The following is a 22,912-nucleotide window of genomic DNA, read 5'->3' as shown; positions in this document are numbered from 1 at the left end:
CTCCTGGACGCGAGAAGGCGGACGGCAAGAGTTCTGACGCGGCCGCGGCGCCTAGACACGGGAAGGCGGACAACAAGATCCCTGATGCGTCTGCTGCAGAGGCACCTGGGTGCGGGAGGAAGGCGAACGACAAGATCTCTGCTGCGGAGACAGCCCCGTCGCCTAGATGCAAGGGAAAGGTTGACGGCGAGAGCGCTGGTGCTCCAAGGACCGAGGAGAAACTCTTGATGCTTCGGATGAAGTCGAGGAGCCCAGCAATGCGAGGCATTGTGCATAGGGCCACAAACAGCCACCGCCGGTTGTATCACTCCGTGTGAGCTTCGGAGATCCCTTAAAAATGGTGAGCCGTGACAAACCCAAAACTCAAACTCTAGTTCTGTAAAATGCGCCGTCAGTACTGGGTACCAATGTGGTAGCAAGCAGAGTGCTACCAATTTCCCTTGTAAAAGAACACAATTGCGAGGTTCCAACTGAACAATTAGGGCAGCTTTCTCGATATTACGCACCATCAGCTCTTGTGACATGATGGATGATTTCAGAATGTAACATATTTCTGGTACAACTCTTTAACAAGAATGTAGGAAATCAAGCGCACAGGAAGGCAGAGTGATGCCTGAACTTCAAAGTTCAGAAGAGGGCACCCCATATTGCGCGATCTAAAGGATCATATCACAGACATACAAATGCATACGTCTAAGAAATACAAGAAACTACAGTACTAACATCTGAGAAATGAGATACTTCCCTCCTTCCTTCAGCATCATCTCACAGCTACCTCAGTGTCCGCTTCAAAGCGCAGTCGGAGGTCAAGCTTATTTGTTCTGACTTGTCAGCTCTAGTGATCTTGGAGCTGCAGATATGTGGACATAGTTCAGATCAAAGCATACTTGATAGCCAAAATTACTGACAGCTGAACAACACAATGCACCCAATGTTCAGAATAGGACATCAGATTCAGTGGTCAATTGTGCCAGTTGCAGGTCACAAAAGCACATTCAAGCTACTGTTTGTTCTAATCATCATTTAATCACAATTCACAATATTGCCGAGCGAAATGATTTCTACATAAAAGCGCTATACAAGTTATAATTTGGTAGCAGCCACAATTTAGTTTCAGGTAACACTTTAACACTGTCCTAATTTATTTACAGAGACCAGCATTCCTGCGAAACATTTGGAAATAAAGCGATTGCATAATTTTACTGACAGTGTAAATCTTAGTGCTTGAGAATAAAATTAGCCCGGCGAAGCATATAAATCAAATACTGGCACATTATACAGTTCTATTGTTATGCGCTACTAGTACCTATTCCAGCAGCATCAGATCCTCTCATTATTTTCAATTTTCGGCAGATAGTGGTAAATAAACTGCAAAGGAATAAATCAGGTCAGCACTCTGAAAAAATTAGTCTTGAGTGACAGCTACAGCATAATCAATTTAGTAAACTAATATAGGAGATATTAAGGAACTTCAATAATCAATTGAATACCAAGGAGCATATACATTTGTTTCTGAGAAGTCCAAAGGGAAGGGGAGCGTACATCGAAGTAAATACATCATCATACTGTATCTTCAAATAATGTTGTTCTGTCATTCCGTGGAAAATCCAGTTTCTAGCTAAAAACTCAAAGGATGTGAAACAAAAGTTTATAGTATGGACACAGCACATTCATATTTCCTGTCACTCTTTTGTTGTTTGTATAAACTATTACAGGTTAAGGAACAATCAACACTGGTATTGAGATGGAATTAAGAATAAGAACTCTCAGTATCCTAACTGAACTACTGATGATATTGGGTAATGCATTCAGAAAAGGGAAAAGGTGGTGGGTCAATAGTAAATCAGATGTTTTGATATCACAGTATTTTCTTTATGAGGTCCAGAACAACATAGCACTAACTAGACCAAGCTGTAGTCTATACTGCAAACATTAAAGATCTATGAGACTTGCATTTAGATCACCCAAATAACCTCATGGAACTTGGTAAAATGGGTGCGAAGGAACAACAGCAACATTATATAAACAAAACATGGCACATGTGATGATTGTGAAATTAATTTTTCTGAATAGGGCAGCATATGGATATCACAATGTACTAAGAAACTTACTCCCAAGGAAGATCACCAACAAGCATCCAGTCAGCGTCCTTATCTTCATATGTAAGGACGTACTCTTGGTCTTGGAGGGCATCCGCCTTTGAACCATCAGTAAGCCTGTCTTTGCTTGATGATTTGCGTAGACCGCTTTGACCTTTAAAATCGCAAGATAATTAAATATCCTCATGAAAAAAAAACTCTATGGAAGAATTGTTTGACAACCTGTATGGTATTGTTTGCATGTTTACATATTAATCGTTGTTGGGAGATAGCCCAAACAACCCAGGAATAGGCTCATGTAAAGAATCAGCCCAATCCATGTAATGGCATCGGTTGTAAATCATGTACCTCACCGAGGGTAGAAGGAGAATTTATCCCCTCCCCATTCATATATATAAGACCCCAGGGGGTCATGAGCTCTTAGGCTCATTTCAGAACCACTCCATTCACTCTCCTGTTTGGAAGTTTTCCCCAACATTGGCGCCGTTCGTGGGGATCAAACCCACGACCACATGGTAAGCTTCATTGAGTGAAAGCTTCACCGAAGGGCAGCTTCGAGCAAAGCGTATCTATCATATCCGAGCGAGCACACTCCTAACCGAAGAAAACGAAGCAAACACATAGAGCTTCTCTTCCTTGCGAAGGGACCGTTCGTCGCAGGCACTGTGTAGCGGAACCGTGTAGCAGAAGCTAGGCCGACCTAGATAGACCCAAGGAAGCATCTAGCGGAGCGCGTGACCGCGGACCTTTGCATCACGCCAGCATTTATTATATAACTAACTATGACGAAGGGTCCTCCTGCTTGGATCTCTTGCTTCGAGCAAAATAATCAAGCGAGACGAAATATGTAGCAAGTTGCCAAAACTTTATTGAACAAAGTATAGAAAACACAAATTATAAGAAAAGCAGATGTTGTCTGTTTAACCCAAAGGGTCTCTCGCAAACATCTTCCTATAACAACAGTTTCGCACCAATTAAAATATAAAGACATATCTAGCATCAAAAGGTGCTTCAGGATCTACTTCCTCATCAGACCGATCTTCGGGGTGCAACGGTCCTAAGGATGAGGCTTCCACAAATACATCAAGCATAGTATATTCGAGTTCTTCAGTAGGCTCCTCCTTTGGAATAGGAGTTCCGCCTCAGTTAAAGGTCGTGCGCCCCTTCGCTCCATCAAAGACTCTAGCATAGAGCTATCGAAGTTCTCCCAGAACTAGCAAACCTCAATATTATAAGCACCTTGAATAGCCCTATGCTTATAGGCATGGTCTTCGAAATCCCCATTGGGATGTCGGCACAAAAACCTTCGTTAGGCCACGCCAAGCATATAAAGACCATTGTAGTTCATCCCTAGCAGGAATCCATCCAGTGATGACCTCTTTGGTCCAGGATCCAAAGAAAAAGCCTTTCCTTGCACTTCGCCGCCGAAGACAGGCCAAAGCCTTAGAGCTCCCCACAAAGAAGACTCCGAGCGCGCCTCCATCGACTTTAGAGCACCGGAGGGAGTGCTTCGTCGACTTTGGCTCCGAGCGCGCCTTTGTCAATTTCGAGGCATCAAAGGAGTGCCCCGTCAACTTTGATTCCGCACAGGCCTCCATTAACGGCATTGAAGTTAATTAATTGTAGTTGTAAGTCCTATTCCTAAGAGGCTAAGACCATCCTTAATTGTAGTTGTAGGTCCCCTCATGCCTATGAGCCTACACCTGGGGGTACTGTTGGGGGATAGCCTAAACAACCCAGGAATCGGCCCAATACATGTAATGCCATGTGTTGTAAATCATGTACCTCACCGAAGGCAGAAGGGGAATTTATCCCGTTCTCGTTCATATATATAAGACCCCAAGGGGGTCATGAGCTCTGAGGCTCATTTTAGAACCACTCCATTCTAAAAATGTACACAATAGTAATTATTTCCCTATACCTAACGACTATTGTGTACATTTTTTGTTACATATGCATAAAAAGCATTCAGGTGGCTGTTAGTGTTGGCAAATAATTACTCGAGCTCCTTTCCTCTAATTTTTCCAAGTAAATCTACCACATTAAGCACGCATGTCAATGGATCCCATCAATAAGCTCCTTAAAATGGCAGAGGCATACTTACCAACACTTGTAACAGCTAACCTTACGTAGTCACATGAGCAAACCGCATCAGAAAGAAGCTTAGACAACCTGGAACTCACCAGTAATGAAGCAGCTGAACATCTTCTGGAGCGCCATGGAGAGGTCCTCGTAGCTGGAGTACATCTTGAGGTCGACCTTCCTGAGGTACGGGGCGCCATCCATGCTCACCTTCACATACATCGGCCCACCTCCGGACGCGCCCTCCTCCACCGCCCCTTTGCTCTTGGAGACGGTCGCGGCGAGGGTGTTCTTCCGATAGTTCCGCACTGGCGGCCATCCCACCACCTGCGCCCTGCACGGTCCCACAGCACCGCATCGATCAGCCCACCGGCGTCCAATTTCAGGCCAAAGCAATCACCTTAGCGCGAATCGAAGCGGTCGTACTTGGCGGCCGGCGGCGCTGCGGGGGGCGCCTTGTCCTCGCCGGTCCTGGCGGCGGCGCCCGCAACTGATGAGCCGGCGTGGTGGGCGGAGGAGTCAGGGTAGGAGCGCTTGGAGGTGGCGGCGGTCTTGGGGGGAGCCGGTAGGGGGCCGAGGGTGAGAGTGGCGGCGACGTCCTCGGAGCAGTCGCGGCCGCGGTCAGGGGACTCGAAGCCCGGGAGGCCGAGGCGGAGGGTGAGGCGGGGCGCGGGGGAGGACGAGGAGGAGGAGGAGGAGGAGGTCGGGGTCGGCGGCGCGGCGGCGGAGAGGCCGATGTAGTCGTGGGGCTCGAGGGGCGGCGACATTGGGGCGGGTGGGGAAGAGACAGAGCTGGGGCAGGGGAGGTGCGGTGGGTTTTCTCACCCCCTTTGTTTGGAGGTGAGTGGAGTGGGGAGGGAGAGCGACGACTAGCTCTTGTTAATAAAAGTGGCCGACCGGGAGGATTTTTAACGAATTTTTCTCGCTTTTTTCCCCCTGGGGTTTCTTTTTTCGGGGGCTTGTCCTCTTGTCGTGCGGTGTTTGTGTTTTTTTATACATACACACTCTACCTACCTACCGGGAAAATCCCCTCACGCACACCCGCGTCCGTTCGAAAACTTCGAACGCGGGCGGGCTGGGAGCCGTGGCAGCTCCCGGCCAACGTGTTTCGGTTGCTTGTCTCCGAGTCTGCTCTGGTGCTGCGTCCACTCCAGGTGGACGACTCCGAGTCAGCTGTAATCGACCATGCTCCGCAGGGCACGTCAAAACGAAAGGTAGTTTGGGTGCTATTTTGTTGGGATAACGTGGCAAACAACAAGATGATATAGTGCTTGGGAAATTACGCATCAACTGTAAAAGAAACTTTTACAATCAACCTCGGCTAATCACATGCACTGAACGAGTCAGTTTGCACCACGCCTCACAAGAATTGTTACTGCTTGTCCAGCTAGGAGATGCCAGCCACCATGGCCGAAAATATTGCTACAAGGGAACAACTAGGCCGATGGAAATGGAAAGCTCAGTCTGAGCATTGGTACGAGAGTTAGGACGTCACGACACACGGCTTAGGGTAATGGACGTGAGGATTTGGCAGCCAGGTACCCATGGGATCACCGTCTACCAAGTTTGCTTCAACCAGTTGCTTGCCCTGTTTATGGTCTCCTACACTGCTTGTCGTGGCCTGGTGCATGGGTACGAGTCTACGAGCGGCGTGGATAGTAGGTGGAGCTCGAGGTGGCCCGGTGTGGCTCCGAGAACTTGACGAGCGTGGACTAGGAATTAAGGCGCAGAGAGGAAAACCTCCCCCGACAGCGCCCGCGGACACGTCGCTCTCCCCCCGCACGGCACACGGCACACGGCCACCCGCTCCACCCAACCCGTTCCGGTGCTCCCTGCCGTGGCCGGGCCTGCCGCGCTGCTCCCCGTGCAGGGGCCACGGCTACGCTCGCACAGCCAGCACGAGCCATGAACCCCATCGCATTAACAAGCCTACATCGCTAGCTGTACGGAGTACTGCGTACTGGCTAGTTTAGGGTTTAGAGTTTAAGATCGTATATATCTACTGGATTAGATTAGGACAAATTTGGGCAACCAACCACACAAACCAATCTGATCTGCCTTGCATAGCTTGCAGCTGCCGTACGACCTTCCGTTCATAAATCGATCGGACTTCCGTCAACGATCAACTGTGTTTTAGTTTAGTCTTTGCGGTTGCAGGAAAAATCGCCAAATGAGAGAAGTAACGCATGAGCGGACAGATTGATCATAGAATCTGTTATGACATAAATCTTAATAATTAATTAGACATATATGGGAGAGTGATGTATCATAAAAACACTTATTAGAAAGAGATGTCTTATCGAAGGGATATGAATGTCCTTTAATTCTATATAAATCAACATGAGTGCAATGAATGAAAGAAACAAAATTCATTCTCTATTCTATTATCCACTATCAATTACATTCTATTCTCGATATGTTATTAGTCACTATTACTCTACGTGTTAATTAGCCAATCGATCACGAGAGCAGGATGGGCACCATGTCCTCTTCGGCCATGCGAGATCATCGAGCACCATGACTCGTACATCATCTTCTTGCTGGAGACCAATCCATCGCCGGTGACTATCAACATGAATTCACGATTGAGACGGATCTTCTCATGATTGCAGCCGATGACCAACTGCATGGCCATCTCCAGCGACGACATCAACCTGGTGCAAATCCTCCGTTTTTTCCTCAATCACGGCATGACCGACCTCTGCTCCGCCGTCATCATCGAGGTCATCATCGTCAACACATGCATCGTCGTTGTGGCACCAAATCTTAAGGATTCCACGGTGTCTCGCTTCCCCTATCCGGTGCCACGGCCAGCACGCATCCGGCAGCCACACGCAGATGACATGGCGGCGCTCGTCCATCAGGCGACCAGCCAGCGATCTCCCATCTCCGGCGACGCAGGTACGGACCGCGCGATGACGGCGTCCTTGGTTATGTTCGTGTCGGCCAACCCGTGCCACCGGCTGACCAAACGGCGGCGACGGCAGCCAAATCGAACAGCGGCCGCTCAGCCCAACGGGCAACAGCGCTAGCCCATCTGGTGGCGCCCGGCAGCACTCCTCCAGGTGATGCTCGTCCTCGATCGGTGGATCCAGGTCAAAAATTGTATAAGATCTTCAATTGTATCCAGCCTAAAGATCATGGTCATGGCAAGATGCCACAAGCACTTTGATTAGACAAAAAGAAGGAAATATTTGAGGCAAAATTACGCTTGCGCAATAAAAAAAATAGGTGTTTATCATAATAATACATACTTCTCAAAATATCCTCCATATGATATTGAAATAGGTTTTTATCTGCAAACAGATTGAAAACAATGAGATAAAGAGATGCAAAGCGAGGTTTGTAGCAACGGTTCACATAGAGATCTAAAATCAATTTTTGATGAAATATACTCTCCAGTTATAAATGAAATAATATTCTGATATTTAATATTATTAGTAGAATCTGGCAGTTTGATTCGGAAATCTATGCGAAAGTCTTTGGAGGGCTTAAAATTCTGAATAAAAAAAATCGTAACATATATTGTATAAAGTCACTACATAGCTTAAAACAGTCAGAAAATTATGGTACAAACCGACTGAATGAATTCCTTCTTTAGAAGAATTACTCAAATAATGATGATTGATCACATATACTTATAAAGAAATCCTCAAAAGGATTTTGTATCATCTCAGTGTATATAGATGATCTCAATATCATCGGAAATACATAAAAAAACACGTAATCATCTTAAGATAGAATTTGAGATGAATAATTTGGATAAAACTAAATTTTACTTCAGTTTACAACTTGAATATATTCACAAGAATACTTATATACTAGTATACATGCATTCAAAAGATACTAAAGAAATTCAATATGGATGTATCATTCAAATACTTACCGTTGTTCAATCCTTTAAAATAGATAAGGATCCATTCAAATCTCGCGATGATAAAGAGATATTAGTGCATCTAGTTACATATCTCAGTACCTTTGTAGCACTAATAGAACTTGCAAATTGCAAAAGACCTGGTATTGTATTTGCAAATAATTTAAAAGCTAAACTAGAGCAACTCCAATAAGCACCATTGTGTAGGAGTAAAGAATATCCTCAAATATTTTCAAGATACAAAGGATCTTGATTTATTCTATTAGAAACCCAAGACATGACTATGATTAGATATACAGATACTGGCTATTTATCTAATCCCTATAATGTCATATCACAGACAAACTTTGTATTCTTGTATACTTTGCATTCCTGTATGGTGGAAAAGTCTTCTAATAGAAATCATCAAAATCAGACTATCGTGACTACTTCTACTGATTATTCTGAAATAATTACAATTATATAAAACATCATATGAATATATATGGCTTCACATAATGATTAATCACATAGAAGAGTTACTCAGAAACATCTACCATTATCTATGAAGATAATGATGCTTGTATTACTCAAATACATACTAGTGATATAAAGTACAATATCACATAGCATATTGCCTAAAATATTTTTATCCTCGTAAATTAAAAAAAAATTAGGGAGACAAATACATTGCAAATAATATCATGTGATAAATCTTATAGATTTATTCATAAACTCTTTACTAATATATTTATTACATTAATAGAATTGGTAAGAGACGATTTCTAAGATATGCAAAGTTCAGAGAAAGTAAATCTCTACTATTTAACATGTTATGATCCTCAAATCATAAATATTACGCTCTTTTTTTTTCTTTATGAGTTTTTTTAATATAGTTTCTTATATAAGTTTTTTAATAAAGCAGCATGAATACAAGCAGACATGTAATATTATTTTCTCCTAATTTTTTCATTGGGTTTTTTAAGAGTTTTCGATGGTATATTAGGATTATTTCTTCTTATATTTTTTTTCCACAGAGTTTTAGAAGGAGATTTCATTGTGTTATATACAGATAACCAAACTAATTAAGAGGTAGTGTTATGGTACAAATCTTAATGATCAATTAAACATCTATTGGTGAAGGATGTCACCCAAAGGAACATTCATTGGAGAGAGATATCTCTTCGAAGAAATATGAACTTATCCCTACATTCTATTATCATGAGTGCAATAAAAGAAACAACAAGAATTCATTCTCTATTCTATTATCCATTCATCGATTACATTCGGTTCTCAATAGAATCCATTTCCATGGTGCTCAAACTGGTTACAAAAGAAAAGGGTGGGTTGATGACAAGTGGGCCCACTGTAGCAGTCAGTCCAGCTGCCCAATAGAGGAGCGCCAGACTGGTAGCCTGCCACAAGCCACAGCAACTCAAGTGAAGTTGCATGGGATACCTGAAACGCAGTGGGTGGTCTCGCTGTTCTTGGCTTCTTGCGCTGCCGAACCGCTTCCGTTTGTGTGCATCCCACGCATATGAGAAAGTCAACACAGTACGTCCTTGGATGCCTACCCTCTGCTGCCAGTCGGATGCTCTGGGCTGCACTGCACGTCCCCTGGCGCTGCCGCTGCCGCTGCCATTTCCCACAACAATGCCTGTGCACCGCGCGCGCGGGCAGAGCCCGGCCGGCCACATGCGCGCAGGCAGGACAGGAGTAGTAGGTGGCTGCCGCTGCGTGCCGCGCCTTAATGAGGCCGGCTAGCTACCAGTAGGCTGCTCCCCAGTCCATGCGCGCATCATCGCCTCGCCGGCCATCATGCCTACTCACTCCCGCGGGTGCTCGACAGCTCGAGAGCGCTCGCGTCCGTGACTCCGTCTCCAGTCTCCACCGTGCCTGCCGCCTCGGCTCGTTGCGTTCATTGCGAACGAGAATTTTTCTCCTGCCAAGCACAAATCAAGAGCCGCCAGCTGCCGATACTTGGGCAGTTGGGTTACAGCACTGGAAGAACCTCGTGGCCAAGCCATTGGCTAAGAGCAGCTCCAGCAGGATTGGTATCCCGCCCGCCATGTCAAATTTACCGAGCGGGCGAAAAAACACCGCTCCAACGGACTAGCAATAGCTCTCGTTACTCCGTGACACTAGCTATCCATCCGCCTCTCCAGCCACTGTAGACAGAACTTTATGTGATCTTTTATTACTTCAAAAATCTTAAAAAATTCGTACATGTTCTATAATCCATATGCAATTTTTTTAATTTGATTCCTCTATAAAGCATGTGTAGAATTCAAACTAAAATTCTCCAAAAAAATACTATTTTTATAACTTGTAACAATTGTTAGTGCCTTAAATAAATTTTCAAAAATCTAGAAAAATTGATTAATATTTTTCTTATGTGATAGATTAATTTTTAAAATTATTTTTAGCCCTATGTTATATGGTGAAAAAGTGAGTTTCTTTCTGTTGCTTTATTTATACATATTTTTATCATTTCACATGATATTCTTCTTTTAATTTAAACATATATAAAATTTATCCAAATATCCATGAATGCTTATGAAATGCATGTGAGTATGAAGGTGTGCAATTTTAAAGCTACATATATTACCATACAATATTAAAATTGCATACATTACCACACAATATTAGAGCATTTCAATTCCAAAAATTACAAAAAAATCATGAATATTCATCTAAACTAATGCTAATTTATAGCCATTGAAAAGAAAAAAATAGCAGTTTAAAAAAATAACGGTTATGAATAATATATATATAAACGAGATATATAGAATGAGATTTTACTAGTTTACTAGAGTGTATGGTAAAAGAATATTTTTGAAGTGGATAGCTAAATAGAGATATAGAGAGTGAAATTTATCTAGTGTGTTGAAAATGCTCTAATGACGCGAGTTGCATAATGCATGTTCGTTTTGTTCGCCACTAGCTACCCCGCCACACCCATCAACGAAATTAAACTTTCGCGTAGACTAATGATTTTTATCTCTTATGAATCGGTAGTGGTAGAGACGCATGAGCATGATGCATGGAGAGAGTACTTGCTTTATGTTGAGTGGCTAATGGCTAGTGTTGCAAGTTTAACGACTCACACGTAACACATCTAGTAGGATCACCATTGCACGAGAAAAGCGTGACACAGTAGCTACCTTTCCTATGGATGTAAAACTCGCTACTACTTCTAATTAATCTCAATGTCTTTTGCACCATAGACTAATTGTAGGTCCAAAATTATAGTTTACAGGAGGTGAATAGACGTCTTAATAAATTTTTTTTAAAATTGATGTTATTTTCATATTTGATCACCCAATATATTTAAAACCACAGCGAAAATAAAAACACTAGAAAGTTTATTTAAAAAGTGGCCTCAATTACTCTGAATCTAGTCTCCGAACTTCATTTTCTTCTTGTACTTAGTTCGTCGATCTGTTATCGATCACGTTCGTCTTCGAGCAATACCTGCATATAAATCAAACAAAAATCGAGTACGAGCACAAGTCTTTCCTAACTTGACTCAAGATCAGTTCACGCAACACCACGCAAACTCCAAACAAAAACAGCACGCTAATATAAACATATCCAACTAATGATATCGCATCAAACTAACTATACTATCCAAACATATCTTAGCAACTCATAAATATCAACTAAATATCATTATTTTAAATCACTTTGCTCTGCCAATTTCATCAATCAAACTAATTTTTCATCACATGATCTTGCAATACCCCTCGCTTACAATGGTCTTCTACCTACTATTGAGGTTTTTTTGGTCCATTTTCCGCTCCGTCAATCGAACGGTCATGACAACTTCACGACGTAGCTTCTTCTTGATGCTTTCTTCGCTATGATGCAACGTGCACTTCATCCCTCTATAGTTTTGAGGCCAAACCGCAAAACAATCTCGCACGCTTCTTAAAGCATGACTCATTGATGCTTGCTTTAACCCTAAGCAAGCATCCCGATATCGACACGTGTATTCCATCTTACGATATTAACCACCGAAAAGTCTCTCTCTCTCCTTATTACTCAGGCCATCTTGTCACTTGCACCGATATCCTCTTTGCTTGACTTTATCACCACATCGTCTTCATCATTCCTTCTATACTTTGCTTGACTTGCTTGTACACAACTAGTATCACCCTTGACTCTGCACCACCTCCTTGATCATCCAACACCAAACTCCCGACTTGGCCTTAATCATCTTGCTGTCGACTGCCAAGTTGCATCCATTATATGCATAATATTAGACAAACAAACATATTTATCTAAACCTCCAAAAACATATCCAATTAGCCACACATCAAAATCTCTATCGAAGGACCAAAATCATGAGAAATTATAAACAACAATCTATCGTCATGATCATGTTCAACGGGTTCTCTGAGCTTGCGATGACCATCATAGAAGTTTCGATATGTGTAGCCTCTGAACACCAGACTATTCCGTGGGTATAACGATTTCTTCTCTAGAAATCTCTTGTAAAACCCCTGGTGAGTACAAGATTCATCACCGAATCATCAGGTGAGTATAACTGTATTAGATCTTATTTTATAATATCTCTGTTAAATGATCCGATGAAGCATCCGGTGCTTACACATCTCATCATCGGACTATCCGGTGTGCATCTTCTCTCTGGCACTAAAATAGATTTCTCGAAAAAATTGTCCGGTGTTCACATCCCTGAACACCGGGTCATCTGGTACAATATTCAAATTTTACCGCTAAAGAAAGAATACTTCGACGTGCACTGCCTCTGATCATCAGACTATCCAGTGCATACAGTTTCCTACACACCGGACCATCCGATGAATATAATTTCGTTGACTCAGAGATAAAAATATAAACTTTATTTTCTTTTCGCTTTAGGTCAGACATGATTATATTTATAATATATAGACATACTTAAATAATTCTAAATCATCAAATCAAAATCACAAACTTTTCGATCACTCCTTATATATAAATCAAATCATATTTCAATTTATCTCTCACTAATATAACAACTTAAGGACTACCCGAGCGAGCGAGCGAGCGTACGAGCTTAACATTGGGACCCAAGCACCTGCGTTTCACGCAAAGGTAAAGCTCGCCGCATGTGGATTTTACTTGCTCCGATCAGACAGGCAGGCCTATGCCGACGAGAGAGAGAGAGAGAGAGAGAGAGGAGCGCCCGGACAAGAGGCCGTGCATGAGCCAGCGCTGGCATGGCATGGCAGCGGGGTCATGATGAGCTGCTTTTCTCCTTGTCCCTTTTGCCCAGCGCCCGCGCGTGTCCCCTGTCTTGCCCGCTGGCCGTGGCCGATGCACACCAAACACAAGGAAAAGGCAGCAAAGCGTCACGGTTTTGTTTGTTTGTTTGTTTGTTTCTCCGGGTGGGGGCAGCAGCTGCTGCCTGCGAGCCGTGCGCAGCCAGTCGTACGTGCGTGAGAATATGGCGAAAAGGCGCGCCGACGCCTGGCCGCTGGAGTACGTACGAGCTGGTGGTTCTTGGACGCACCCTGCACGAATCCGTTTTTTTCAAGCGTGCTGCGGGGACGCCCGGGCAGTTTCGGTAGGCTGGTAAACTCAAAGTCAACTCGTGTCTATCTGCTGCTATGGGTCGGTGATTTGGCCACAAATAGTAGCGAGCTGCTCAGCTCCAAGCTTTAATCATGTCTGTTCCTCTGCGTTCAGCCTGTCCTCTTTGCCGGAGCAGTGAGCACTGTTAAGATAGAAACTAATCTCGTATATGTCTATAGATAGAAATAGATAGAATTGGATCCGTGTAGCCGAATCTTTCTACTTTGCCTTGGGTCTTAAGTTTCTTGTCTTCCAAGGATGTAAATCACGTAATTACGTATATATCTATCAGAACAATATATACAAATGTGCCTTCACTCGGAGTAATATATGCTTCCATTCACTTTCACATGGTAATCAGAGCCATCTCCTCCACCAAACGCATTTAGGGTTCCATGGCGACGACATTCGCTCCGAGCAACTCCTCCATGGGCGCTTCCACCCTCGGCCATCTGATTTCAAAGAAGCTTACCGGAGACAATTTTTTGGTATGGAGAGCGCAAGTCTTGCTGACCATCTGAGGGGCGCAATTGACCGGCTATCTTGATGGCTCCAAGGCGATGCCGCTTGAGAAGATCACCGTCACGAAGGCGGACAAAACTACGAAGGAGGTCGAGAACCCTTCATACGTACAGTGGATTGCCCAGAATCAACAAGTTCTTGGGTATCTTCTCTTGACTTTGTCGAAGGAGGTGCTAGTCCACGTGGTGCATCTTGAAAGTGCCGTGGCGGGGTGGAAGGCGATCAGCGAGATGTACTCGTCGCAATCAAAGTCGCGGATAGTTCAAATCCACACTCAGCTCTCAAGGGAGCAGAAGGGAAATATGACGGTGGCTGCTTACTTCACCAAGATGAGGAGTCTTGCAGATGAGATGGCAGCCGCTGGGAAGAAGCTTGAGGACGACGATGTTGTGTCATATATCCTGACTAGACTGGGTGCCGACTACGATCCTTTTGTCTCCTCGATCACTGCCAAGGATGATAGTTCCTTGAGTGATTTATATGTGCAGCTCCTTGCAAATGAATCTCGAATGAATTTGCAGGCTAACGAACATCAGTATCAATTGTCGATCAATGTGGCATCATGAGGTGGTCGTGGCCGTGGAGACGCAGGCGGCCAAGGTGGGTGCGGACATGCAGATGCCAAGGTGTTGTGCCAGCTATGTGGCAAGGCTGGACACACGGTCCATAGGTGCTGAAAGCGCTTTGATCGGAAATTTTTCGGTGATGACATCACATTCCAGAATGCGGCCCAATTTGCTATCACATCCTATGCGGTGGACGCAAGCTGGTACACGGATACCGGGGCAACAGATCACATCACCAGCGAGCTTGAGAAGCACACGTTTTGTGAGAAATACATGGGGCCAGATCAAGTGCATACCGCCAATGGCGCAGGTATGGACATTAGTCATGTTGGAAAAGCTATTTTTCGTACCCCTACTCGAGATCTTTATCTTAAACATGTTCTTCATGTTCCCAAAGCCATGAAAAATTTGGTTTCCGTTCATCGTTTTGCCTTTAACAATAATGCATTCTTTGAGTTTCATCCTGATTTTTTGTGTGTAAAGGACCAAGCAACGAAGAAAACTCTTCTTTGCGGTAGATGTCAAGGCAGCCTCTATCCTATTCCCTTGAAGAACACTTCATCTCACGTCCTCAGTGCCATCAAGCCTTCGTCGTCTCGGTGGCATAGTCATCTAGGTTATCCTTCATCTCCCGTTGTCCACAAGGTCCTAAAGATCATAATCTACCTTTTGAGTCCAATAATGAGTCAGTTTGTGATGCTTATCAGAAGGCAAAAGAGTCATTAGTTGCCCTACCCCAAGTCTACTAGTGTGTCTAGTGCTCCTCTGGAATTAGTTTTTTTTTATGTTTCGGGACCTGCACCAAAATCTGTTGGGAGGTATCAATATTATGTAAGCTTTATTGATAATTTTAGTAAATTCACATGGGTTTATCTCTAAAAAACAAATCTAACATGTTTCAAGTTTTCCTCAATTTCCAGCAGTATGTTGAGCACCTTTTTAATAGAAAAATTCTCACCATGCAAATAGATTAGGGTGGTGAGTATCAAAAGCTTAATTCCTTCTTTCAGAAAATTGGAATTACTCATCATGTTTCTTGTCCCCATTCTCATCAACAGAATGGCTTCGCAAACACAGACATTATTGAGGTTGGCTTAGCACTGCTTGCACATGCATCTATGCCCTTAAAGTTTGGGATGAGGCTTTTCTAACGGCCGCATATCTCATTAATTGAATTTCTAGCTGAGTGATAAACTTTTTCACTCATTCGGAACCATTGTTTCATGAAAAACCCAACTACAATTTTCTTCATATTTTTGGGTGCGCATGCTGGCCCAACCTTCGTCCATATAATGACCGAAAATTTTAGTTTCGGTCAAAATAATGTGCCTTTCTTGGTTATAGTATCATGCACAAGGGATACAAGTGTCTAGATATTTCAACCGGGCGTGTCTATATTTCTAGGGATGTTATATTTGATGAGTCTGTGTTTCCGTTTACTCATCTACATCCTAATGCTGGAGCATAGTTACCTTCTAAAATCTTTCTTCTACCATCATCCTTGTTAAATCCTTTGTCTTTTCCTTCTGAGGTACGGATAATAATTCCTGCATACTAATGATCCGACTAATATTTTGATTGAGTCACATGATGTACAAAACCAGGAAAATTCTATCGAAGAACTAATGCATGGGGTGCCTTCCGTTAATGTGCATGGCAGCACAGATTTTGGGGGTGATTTGCACCCCACGCACAGCATTGGATCCCAGGCGGACCTCATGCGGTCTCCCCTGGTCGGGTTGAAGATGCGCATACTGTGCGTGGGGACGACGCATCGGCCTCAAGAGCAAGTGGAGCAAGCAATGCGCGCGCTGCTGAAGCTGGAACTTCTACGACCACTACATTGGTTGTGCCACATGTTCCTGCTGTTGCTGTTCCAGAACATCGATTGCCTATTGTTGCTGCTGAACCTTCCAGACCTCGAACCAGGTTGCAAAATAATATTTGCAAACCCAGTTTGAGCTTAACCAGGGAACCTGGGAATCTAGAGGAGGCACTGGATGATGAACGGTGGAAAGCAGTCATGGATGAAGAGTTTGTAGCATTGATGATGAATAAAACATGGCACCTTGTGCCAAACAATGCTAGGAACAACATCATTGATTGCAAGCGGGTATATAAAATAAAGAAAAAGTCAGATGACACGATAGACATGTACAAGATCAGGTTAGTTGTCAAAGGTTTTCAGCAACAATATGAGCTTGATTATGAGGATACTTTTAGTCCTGTTGTCAAACCTGCTACTATCAGACTTGTACTATCTCTTATAGTCACAAATAACTAGAGTATGCATCAACTAGATGTGCAGAACGTGTTCCTTCATGGTGTTCTGGAGGAGGATGTGTATATGAGACAATCACCATATTATGAAGATAAGCAATTTCCACATCATGTATGCAAGCTTGATAAGGTGTTGTCTCGTCTCAGCAGTAAGTTACAACAGCTTGGTTTCATACCCCTCTCAGGCTGATACTTCCTTGTTCTTCTTTAAGAAGAAAGATATTATTATATATTTCTTGATCTATGTTGATGATATTATTGTGGTAAGCTTGTGTGATTAAGCAATTTCAGCACTTCTTCTAGATCTTTGATGTGAGTTTGCTCTTAAGGATTCGGGCAACTTGCATTATTTTTTAGGCATTGAAGTTGTTCATCGAGAAGATGGTCTAGTACTATCACAAACAAAGTAAGCTACGGAATTGCTCACTCGAGCTGGCTTGAAGCATTGTAAGGCTATGGGTACTCCTTTGTCGGTTTTAGAAAAACTTTCAGCCACAATTGGTGATCCTTTAGACAGTGAGGCTACTACACAGTATAGGAGCATTATAGGAGGTCTACAATATTTGACATTGATACGTCCTGGTATTGCGTACTCTGTGAACAAGGTTTGTCAATATTTGTATACACCTACTACACTCCATTGTACTGCAGTAAAAAGAGTCTTGAGGTATATTTGTGGTACCTTGGAGTATGGATTAAGAATAATGAAGTCATCATCAACTGTGGTAAATGACTTTTCAGATGCTGATCGGGTAGGATGCTCAGATGACAGAAGACCTATAGGAGGTTTTACTGTGTTTTTGGCTCTAATCTTATATCATGGAGTGTACGTAAACAAGCACCAGTCTTAAGATCAAGTACTGAGGCAGAATACAAGGCATTGGCTAATGCAACAGCTGAAGTAATATAGATACAGACATTGCTTAGTGAACTTGGTGTATCTCAGCCAAAAGTCACGATTCTTTGGTGTAATAATATTGGTGCTACTTATCTTTCAACTAATCCAATACACATTGAAGTTGACTGTCACTTTGTAAGAGAAAAGGTAGCACAAAAAATTCTAGAGATCCGTTTCATATCTTCTGGAGATTAAGTGACGGATGGTTTCACCAAGACATTGTCAACACAAAGCTGAAGGATTTCAAAAACAATCTCAACATGTGTAAGTTGTGATTGAGGGGATGTTAAGATAGAAACTAATCTCGTGTATGTCTATAGATAGAAATAGATAGAATTGGATCAGTGTAGCCAAATCTTTTTGCTTTGCCTTGGGTCTTAAGTTGCTTGGCTCCTAAGTATGTAAATCACGTAACTCTGTATATGTCTAACAGATCAATATATATAGACGCAGCCCCCACCCGAGGGTAATATATGCTTCCATCCACTTTCACAAGCACCAACACCATCGTCTTCAGCAATTATCGCTGTCGCGGCCGAGTATACTCACTTCACACCCCGTAAAAAAGGTCAGAACGTTGTGTCTGCTCATGTTGAACTTTGCGCTTGGATGGTTAGTGCCTTCGCATTTCGGCCTTATTACGGTGCTGCAAGTGTAATCGAATCAACTGGTGGTCCAAGCAAGACTTGTTTGGCGTGGACGTTCCGGATTAAACCTCTTTCTAATTTGTATTTAGAGTCTGCAAGTGGACGGAGTGCTCCGTAACTGCAATATGTACTGTAGAGAGACAATGTAGTGTGAAACTGAGAGATATTGCAGTCGTTGGTGTTCATTCTTTATCCCGTGTGCAGCGAAGTACTGCAACTTGATCCAGATTTGAATAATTTCATTAGCAGTTAGCATAAGAACTTCTAATTTACATAGTTTTTATTGAGGACGGTCATAGGAGGATCAGTAATTTCCCATGCATCATGCCTTGCAAAAATTTGAGTTTACCAATTTTATTTGAGATACTGAATAAATAAATTGCATTTTGACAGAAGTATTTTTTGTTTATCTTCCTTAGCAGACTAAAGAAGCCTAGGAAGGAGGGGAGAGTACATCAAGCCAGCAAATATTTTGGTTTCATTGTCAATGGCTCCTTGTGCTGATGGTCACGGCCGCTGCAGGATCAAAAATTGATGCAGCTTTGCATGGAGGAAAACTGCTGCTTGAGGATGAATTCAGAGAATTCAAAAGCTTGATCACTGGATACTCTGTACTACCTTTTGTACTCCATATGTAGTAACCTTTTCTTTACTTTGTCGCAAGTGTTGAATGTACTAATAATGTCCAGACAAAAGATATTGGTCGTACTATGTTCTGTACTTTTTTTTAATGGATGCTTATTTTGTATGGGTAAACAGACATATATGATCTGAATTAACATTTCGAAAGCGAGACCTTGAATGATCCATATGTAGCCTTTGTAGAATGTGTACTCATCTCTATGCCATATTGATACAGTAAGTCTACATTCATGAAAGCAAACACTTTTTTGGCCGAGAAAAAAATATCTAAGTATATTAGGCCGTGACGGGTTTATTGGAAATATGGCCCGATGCGTTGTATCGTGTGAGGGTACTATGCGGCTAGCACGGGAATCACCAATTAATTAGCACAGTTTACTGGGTCGAGAGATTTTGTTTGGGCTTACAGATGGGCTTCAAAGTAAGAGAAATGAGCCCAATGTTAAATTTGGGTTTATTTTGAGATTGGACAGAGTTTTGAATCACAAGTTTTAAATTTTGATTGAAATTTATACAAAATTAACATACTTCTCAATGTTCATTTTTTTAAAACAAACAAAAAACAGTGTGCGCATATCCAACAACTGAGAACTTGTTATGGATTTGGGCTACATATCCAACAATTGAGAGTTCCTCTAGGATTAAAGATATGTAAATCAATATGTTTATATCTTGAAAAATACTAGTATTATGTCTAACATTATAAAATAAGACTAGTCTATAATATCATGCACATAGTGTCACAATAGCTGAGTACTTAGGAGTCGATCTATGATGGGCTTACTATTAGAAACTGATAAAAGGCAAATAAAGTTACCAAAACATAAAATTTTACTTTAGTGCTTGATCCTTAATCTTTAGCTCTTCAAATCTATCTTTAAGCAATGTACTCCCTCCGTTTTTTAAATAATCTTCTATTTTTTATTTTCCTGTTTAAACTTTGTTTGACATTTACATATAGCATTCTTAAAGTACCATTGATGAAAAAACAGACATTATTGTTATCAGTTTGGTTGAAAAATATTTTAAAAAATATTAGTGGTCAAAGCTTTAATATGAAAGTGAATATTTGACAAAGATTTAAAAATGAGAATCTATAAATTGAAAAAACATGTTATCCTTAACATATTAATACTACTGCTCTAGTGGAAAAGCTCCAAGGTTACAAAGATGAGACAATGTCTTCGAAACTTTCCTTCGTGCTGCATTTCTTTTATTTATTTATTTTTACCTTCATGGTGCATTTTGTTTTTCGCCACTAGTAGCATTGGGCATGACGTGTTACGAAGCTTTACAAGTTCCTTTTAGTATGTACGGTCACTACTATAGAAACCCCTTTTATTGTCGGCTGTAAAACCCACTTTACTGTTGGTTTCGAGGCCGGTTATGATAGTTAGGGACTATCACCATTGATGACCCACTGCCGGCTGGAGGTTATCACTGCCGGCTTGAGATTTTAATTGACAATGAGGAATCACTGATGGCTGGTAGTTTCAGTCGACAGTGATATTGGTGGAATCACTGCCGGCTGAACCCTTGAGTTGGCAGTGTTTTGTCCCCCCCCCCCTCTCTCTTTCCAAGATGAGCTACAGAAGAGGAACCTTAGGGAGGAGATTGAGGAATGTGAACACAAGCATTGCTCTTCCCTCTTTTTTTCCCCCCTTTAGATGGTCATGCAATCGGTATGTACAATCTCTAACAATGCATGTTCTTGCTTGCAGAAGAGAGAGACTTACCGGCGGAAAAGTTCAAGTCAGCTGCTCTTAGAAGGTTAGTGGTGCTAATGCTGCATGGATATCTGTTTATGTTGTGGCTTAGTGATGATTTATTCTTTCTTGTTATAAACTGTAGGTTCAAAGAAAGAGGTTGAGGATAAGATAGTTCCACGAGAAATTGATGCAGATCACTCTGACGTGGAGCCTAGAAGTGATGATGAAAGGTCGGATCTGTCTCCTTCTCGGTGATTTATAAACCTTGCTCTTGCGAAATGCCGCTGACATTCTTATTTTTTTTCTACATCAGTATGATGAACTGAACCTACAACTATGTTACCTGCTTTGTAGGATAGAATTTAATTAATTTTTCTGTGTCATCTACAACAAAATTTAGTATCAGCCAGAAGGCTATTCACTAGTGGTCTATACTCATTCTTGTACATTGTTTGGCATGTCTAGTTGGTTGCGGTTAGGCTGTCTACATACCAAATGGCATCTCAGCAACTTTCTTTTAGGACTAATTGTTCATGGTGGTTCATGTTCTTGTAACATAGTTTACCTTCACAATGTATTATTGCTCTTACACATTCAATCACAAATTCTATTCAGCGATGAAGATGATGACGACGATGACGGCACCGAGGCTCTAATGGCTGAGCTTGAGAGGATTAAGAAAGAAAGAGCCGAGGACAAGCTTAGAAAGGTTTGTTATTTTTGTATCTCTATCATGATTTGAAGGTGATGTTTATTAAGGTTTTGGAAACATAATGGAAGTTGTTTCGTTGCAGGACCGTCAACAAGTAGAAGAGGAGGCCAAGATGAAGGAGACTGAACTGATGAGAGGAAACCCATTGATCAATATTAACAATCCTGGCTCCTTCAGTATTAATAGAAGGTGAGATGCTGATGTTTGCTTACATCTTACTGTCTAATAGAACCAAATGGCTAATGGTGACTCTAATCTTTTTTTTACGTGTTCTGCAGGTGGGATGATGATGTTGTATTCAAGAACCAGGTACGTAGAGAGACCAAGACACCCAAACGGTTCATCAATGACACCATCAGAAGTGATTTCCACCGCAAGTTTTTGCAGAGGTACATGAAGTGATGCTGTTGCTGTGTACAAGCTTTATGTGGTCTGGCTGCGTATGTCATGCCTCCTGGCCTGAGTTTGTGATGTTTCTATATGAGTGGAAGACCAACCTGTATGACATAATTGTAACTTCTGACTTATTTCGACGATACTTTGCCCTGTTTACGAAAGAAAGTTGAATGTCCTTTGTATAACTGAAAATATTTTTAAGTATATATTGTTTGAATGCATTCTCAAAGTTGAATGTGGAATTATAAGAATGATGAATTTACCCGAGATTCTCATTATCAAAAATAGAAACAGAAGCAAGATTGACGAAACAAAAAAGACAAAACGTCCATGCCCATCCAGATCAACGAGAGCGAGTTGACGGCGCCGGGATACATCCACGACTACAAGACGACGGTGTCCAAGGCGACCACCTCCAGCAACTCAAGGTCCATGCACTCAGGATCGAAGGATTCCAACACGTTCAGCACGGTTGTTCCACCAATGTTGTCTGAGATGAGCCCCAGGTGAAGCAACACCAGGCAGATCAGCAGATGTAATACTTGCGTTGTGAACTGCCAACTATGTAGAGTGAAGGACCTGACGGTACATAGAGCGCTTGTGTGTAGTGGTGTTTTCTTCTTCAAGTGCGGCAACTAGATCTTGTAAATACAGATTAGTGATTCGTGCCATAGCAATGCAATGCAAGATTGCTACTTGTTGCACAGTTTGAGGTAATTCAACAGCTTCTGCAGATATCGCACAACTGCGGTAGTATGTCATCCATCATTCAGTCTAGAAGTTAATATCTCGGTTTTATGATACTAACAAGTGAACCCAACTGTATAAACGAACATAGAAACTGCATCTGCTCATCCAGGACGATGAGTAAGTTTAAATTGAGCTTCACTCAGCCAGACTGAGACCATACATTCGTAATTTTACATGAG

At 42.2% G+C, this 22,912-nt stretch overlaps 1 protein-coding gene and 2 pseudogenes across 1 annotated transcript; 2 read left to right on the top strand and 1 right to left on the bottom strand.

The window, feature by feature from the left end:
- Window positions 1-471: 471 nt before the first annotated feature.
- On the bottom strand, window positions 472-5,116 carry LOC133917951 (auxin-responsive protein IAA5-like). Its single transcript, XM_062361759.1, has 5 exons — window positions 4,608-5,116; window positions 4,283-4,515; window positions 2,112-2,253; window positions 1,307-1,368; window positions 472-850 (listed from the first exon to the last, which is right to left on the bottom strand). Exons 1-5 carry the CDS (start codon window positions 4,946-4,948, stop codon window positions 813-815), a joined length of 816 nt encoding a protein of 271 aa, XP_062217743.1. The 5' UTR covers window positions 4,949-5,116; the 3' UTR covers window positions 472-812.
- A 9,385-nt stretch (window positions 5,117-14,501) lies between these two features.
- Window positions 14,502-14,633, top strand: LOC133891444 (small nucleolar RNA Z247; annotated as a pseudogene).
- Window positions 14,634-20,646: 6,013 nt separating this feature from the next.
- LOC133884580 (uncharacterized) lies at window positions 20,647-21,989 on the top strand (annotated as a pseudogene).
- The last annotated feature ends 923 nt before the right edge of the window (window positions 21,990-22,912 follow it).

The sequence above is a fragment of the Phragmites australis genome, chromosome 1 (assembly GCF_958298935.1).
Source record: "Phragmites australis chromosome 1, lpPhrAust1.1, whole genome shotgun sequence".
NCBI lineage: Eukaryota > Viridiplantae > Streptophyta > Magnoliopsida > Poales > Poaceae > Phragmites > Phragmites australis.
This window is presented reverse-complemented; position numbering and strand designations above follow the sequence as displayed.

Excerpts from the sequence above, each read along its gene's own strand:
- LOC133917951 (XM_062361759.1), bottom strand. The coding sequence starts at position 4,948 with ATGTCGCCGCCCCTCGAGCCCCACGACTACATCGGCCTCTCCGCCGCC. Across the intron at positions 2,254-4,282 it reads GTTCAGCTGCTTCATTACTG|GTCAAAGCGGTCTACGCAAA; the intron begins GTGAGTTCCAGG and ends GCGATTTTAAAG. Across the intron at positions 851-1,306 it reads ATCTGATGCTGCTGGAATAG|CTCCAAGATCACTAGAGCTG; the intron begins GTACTAGTAGCG and ends ACATATCTGCAG.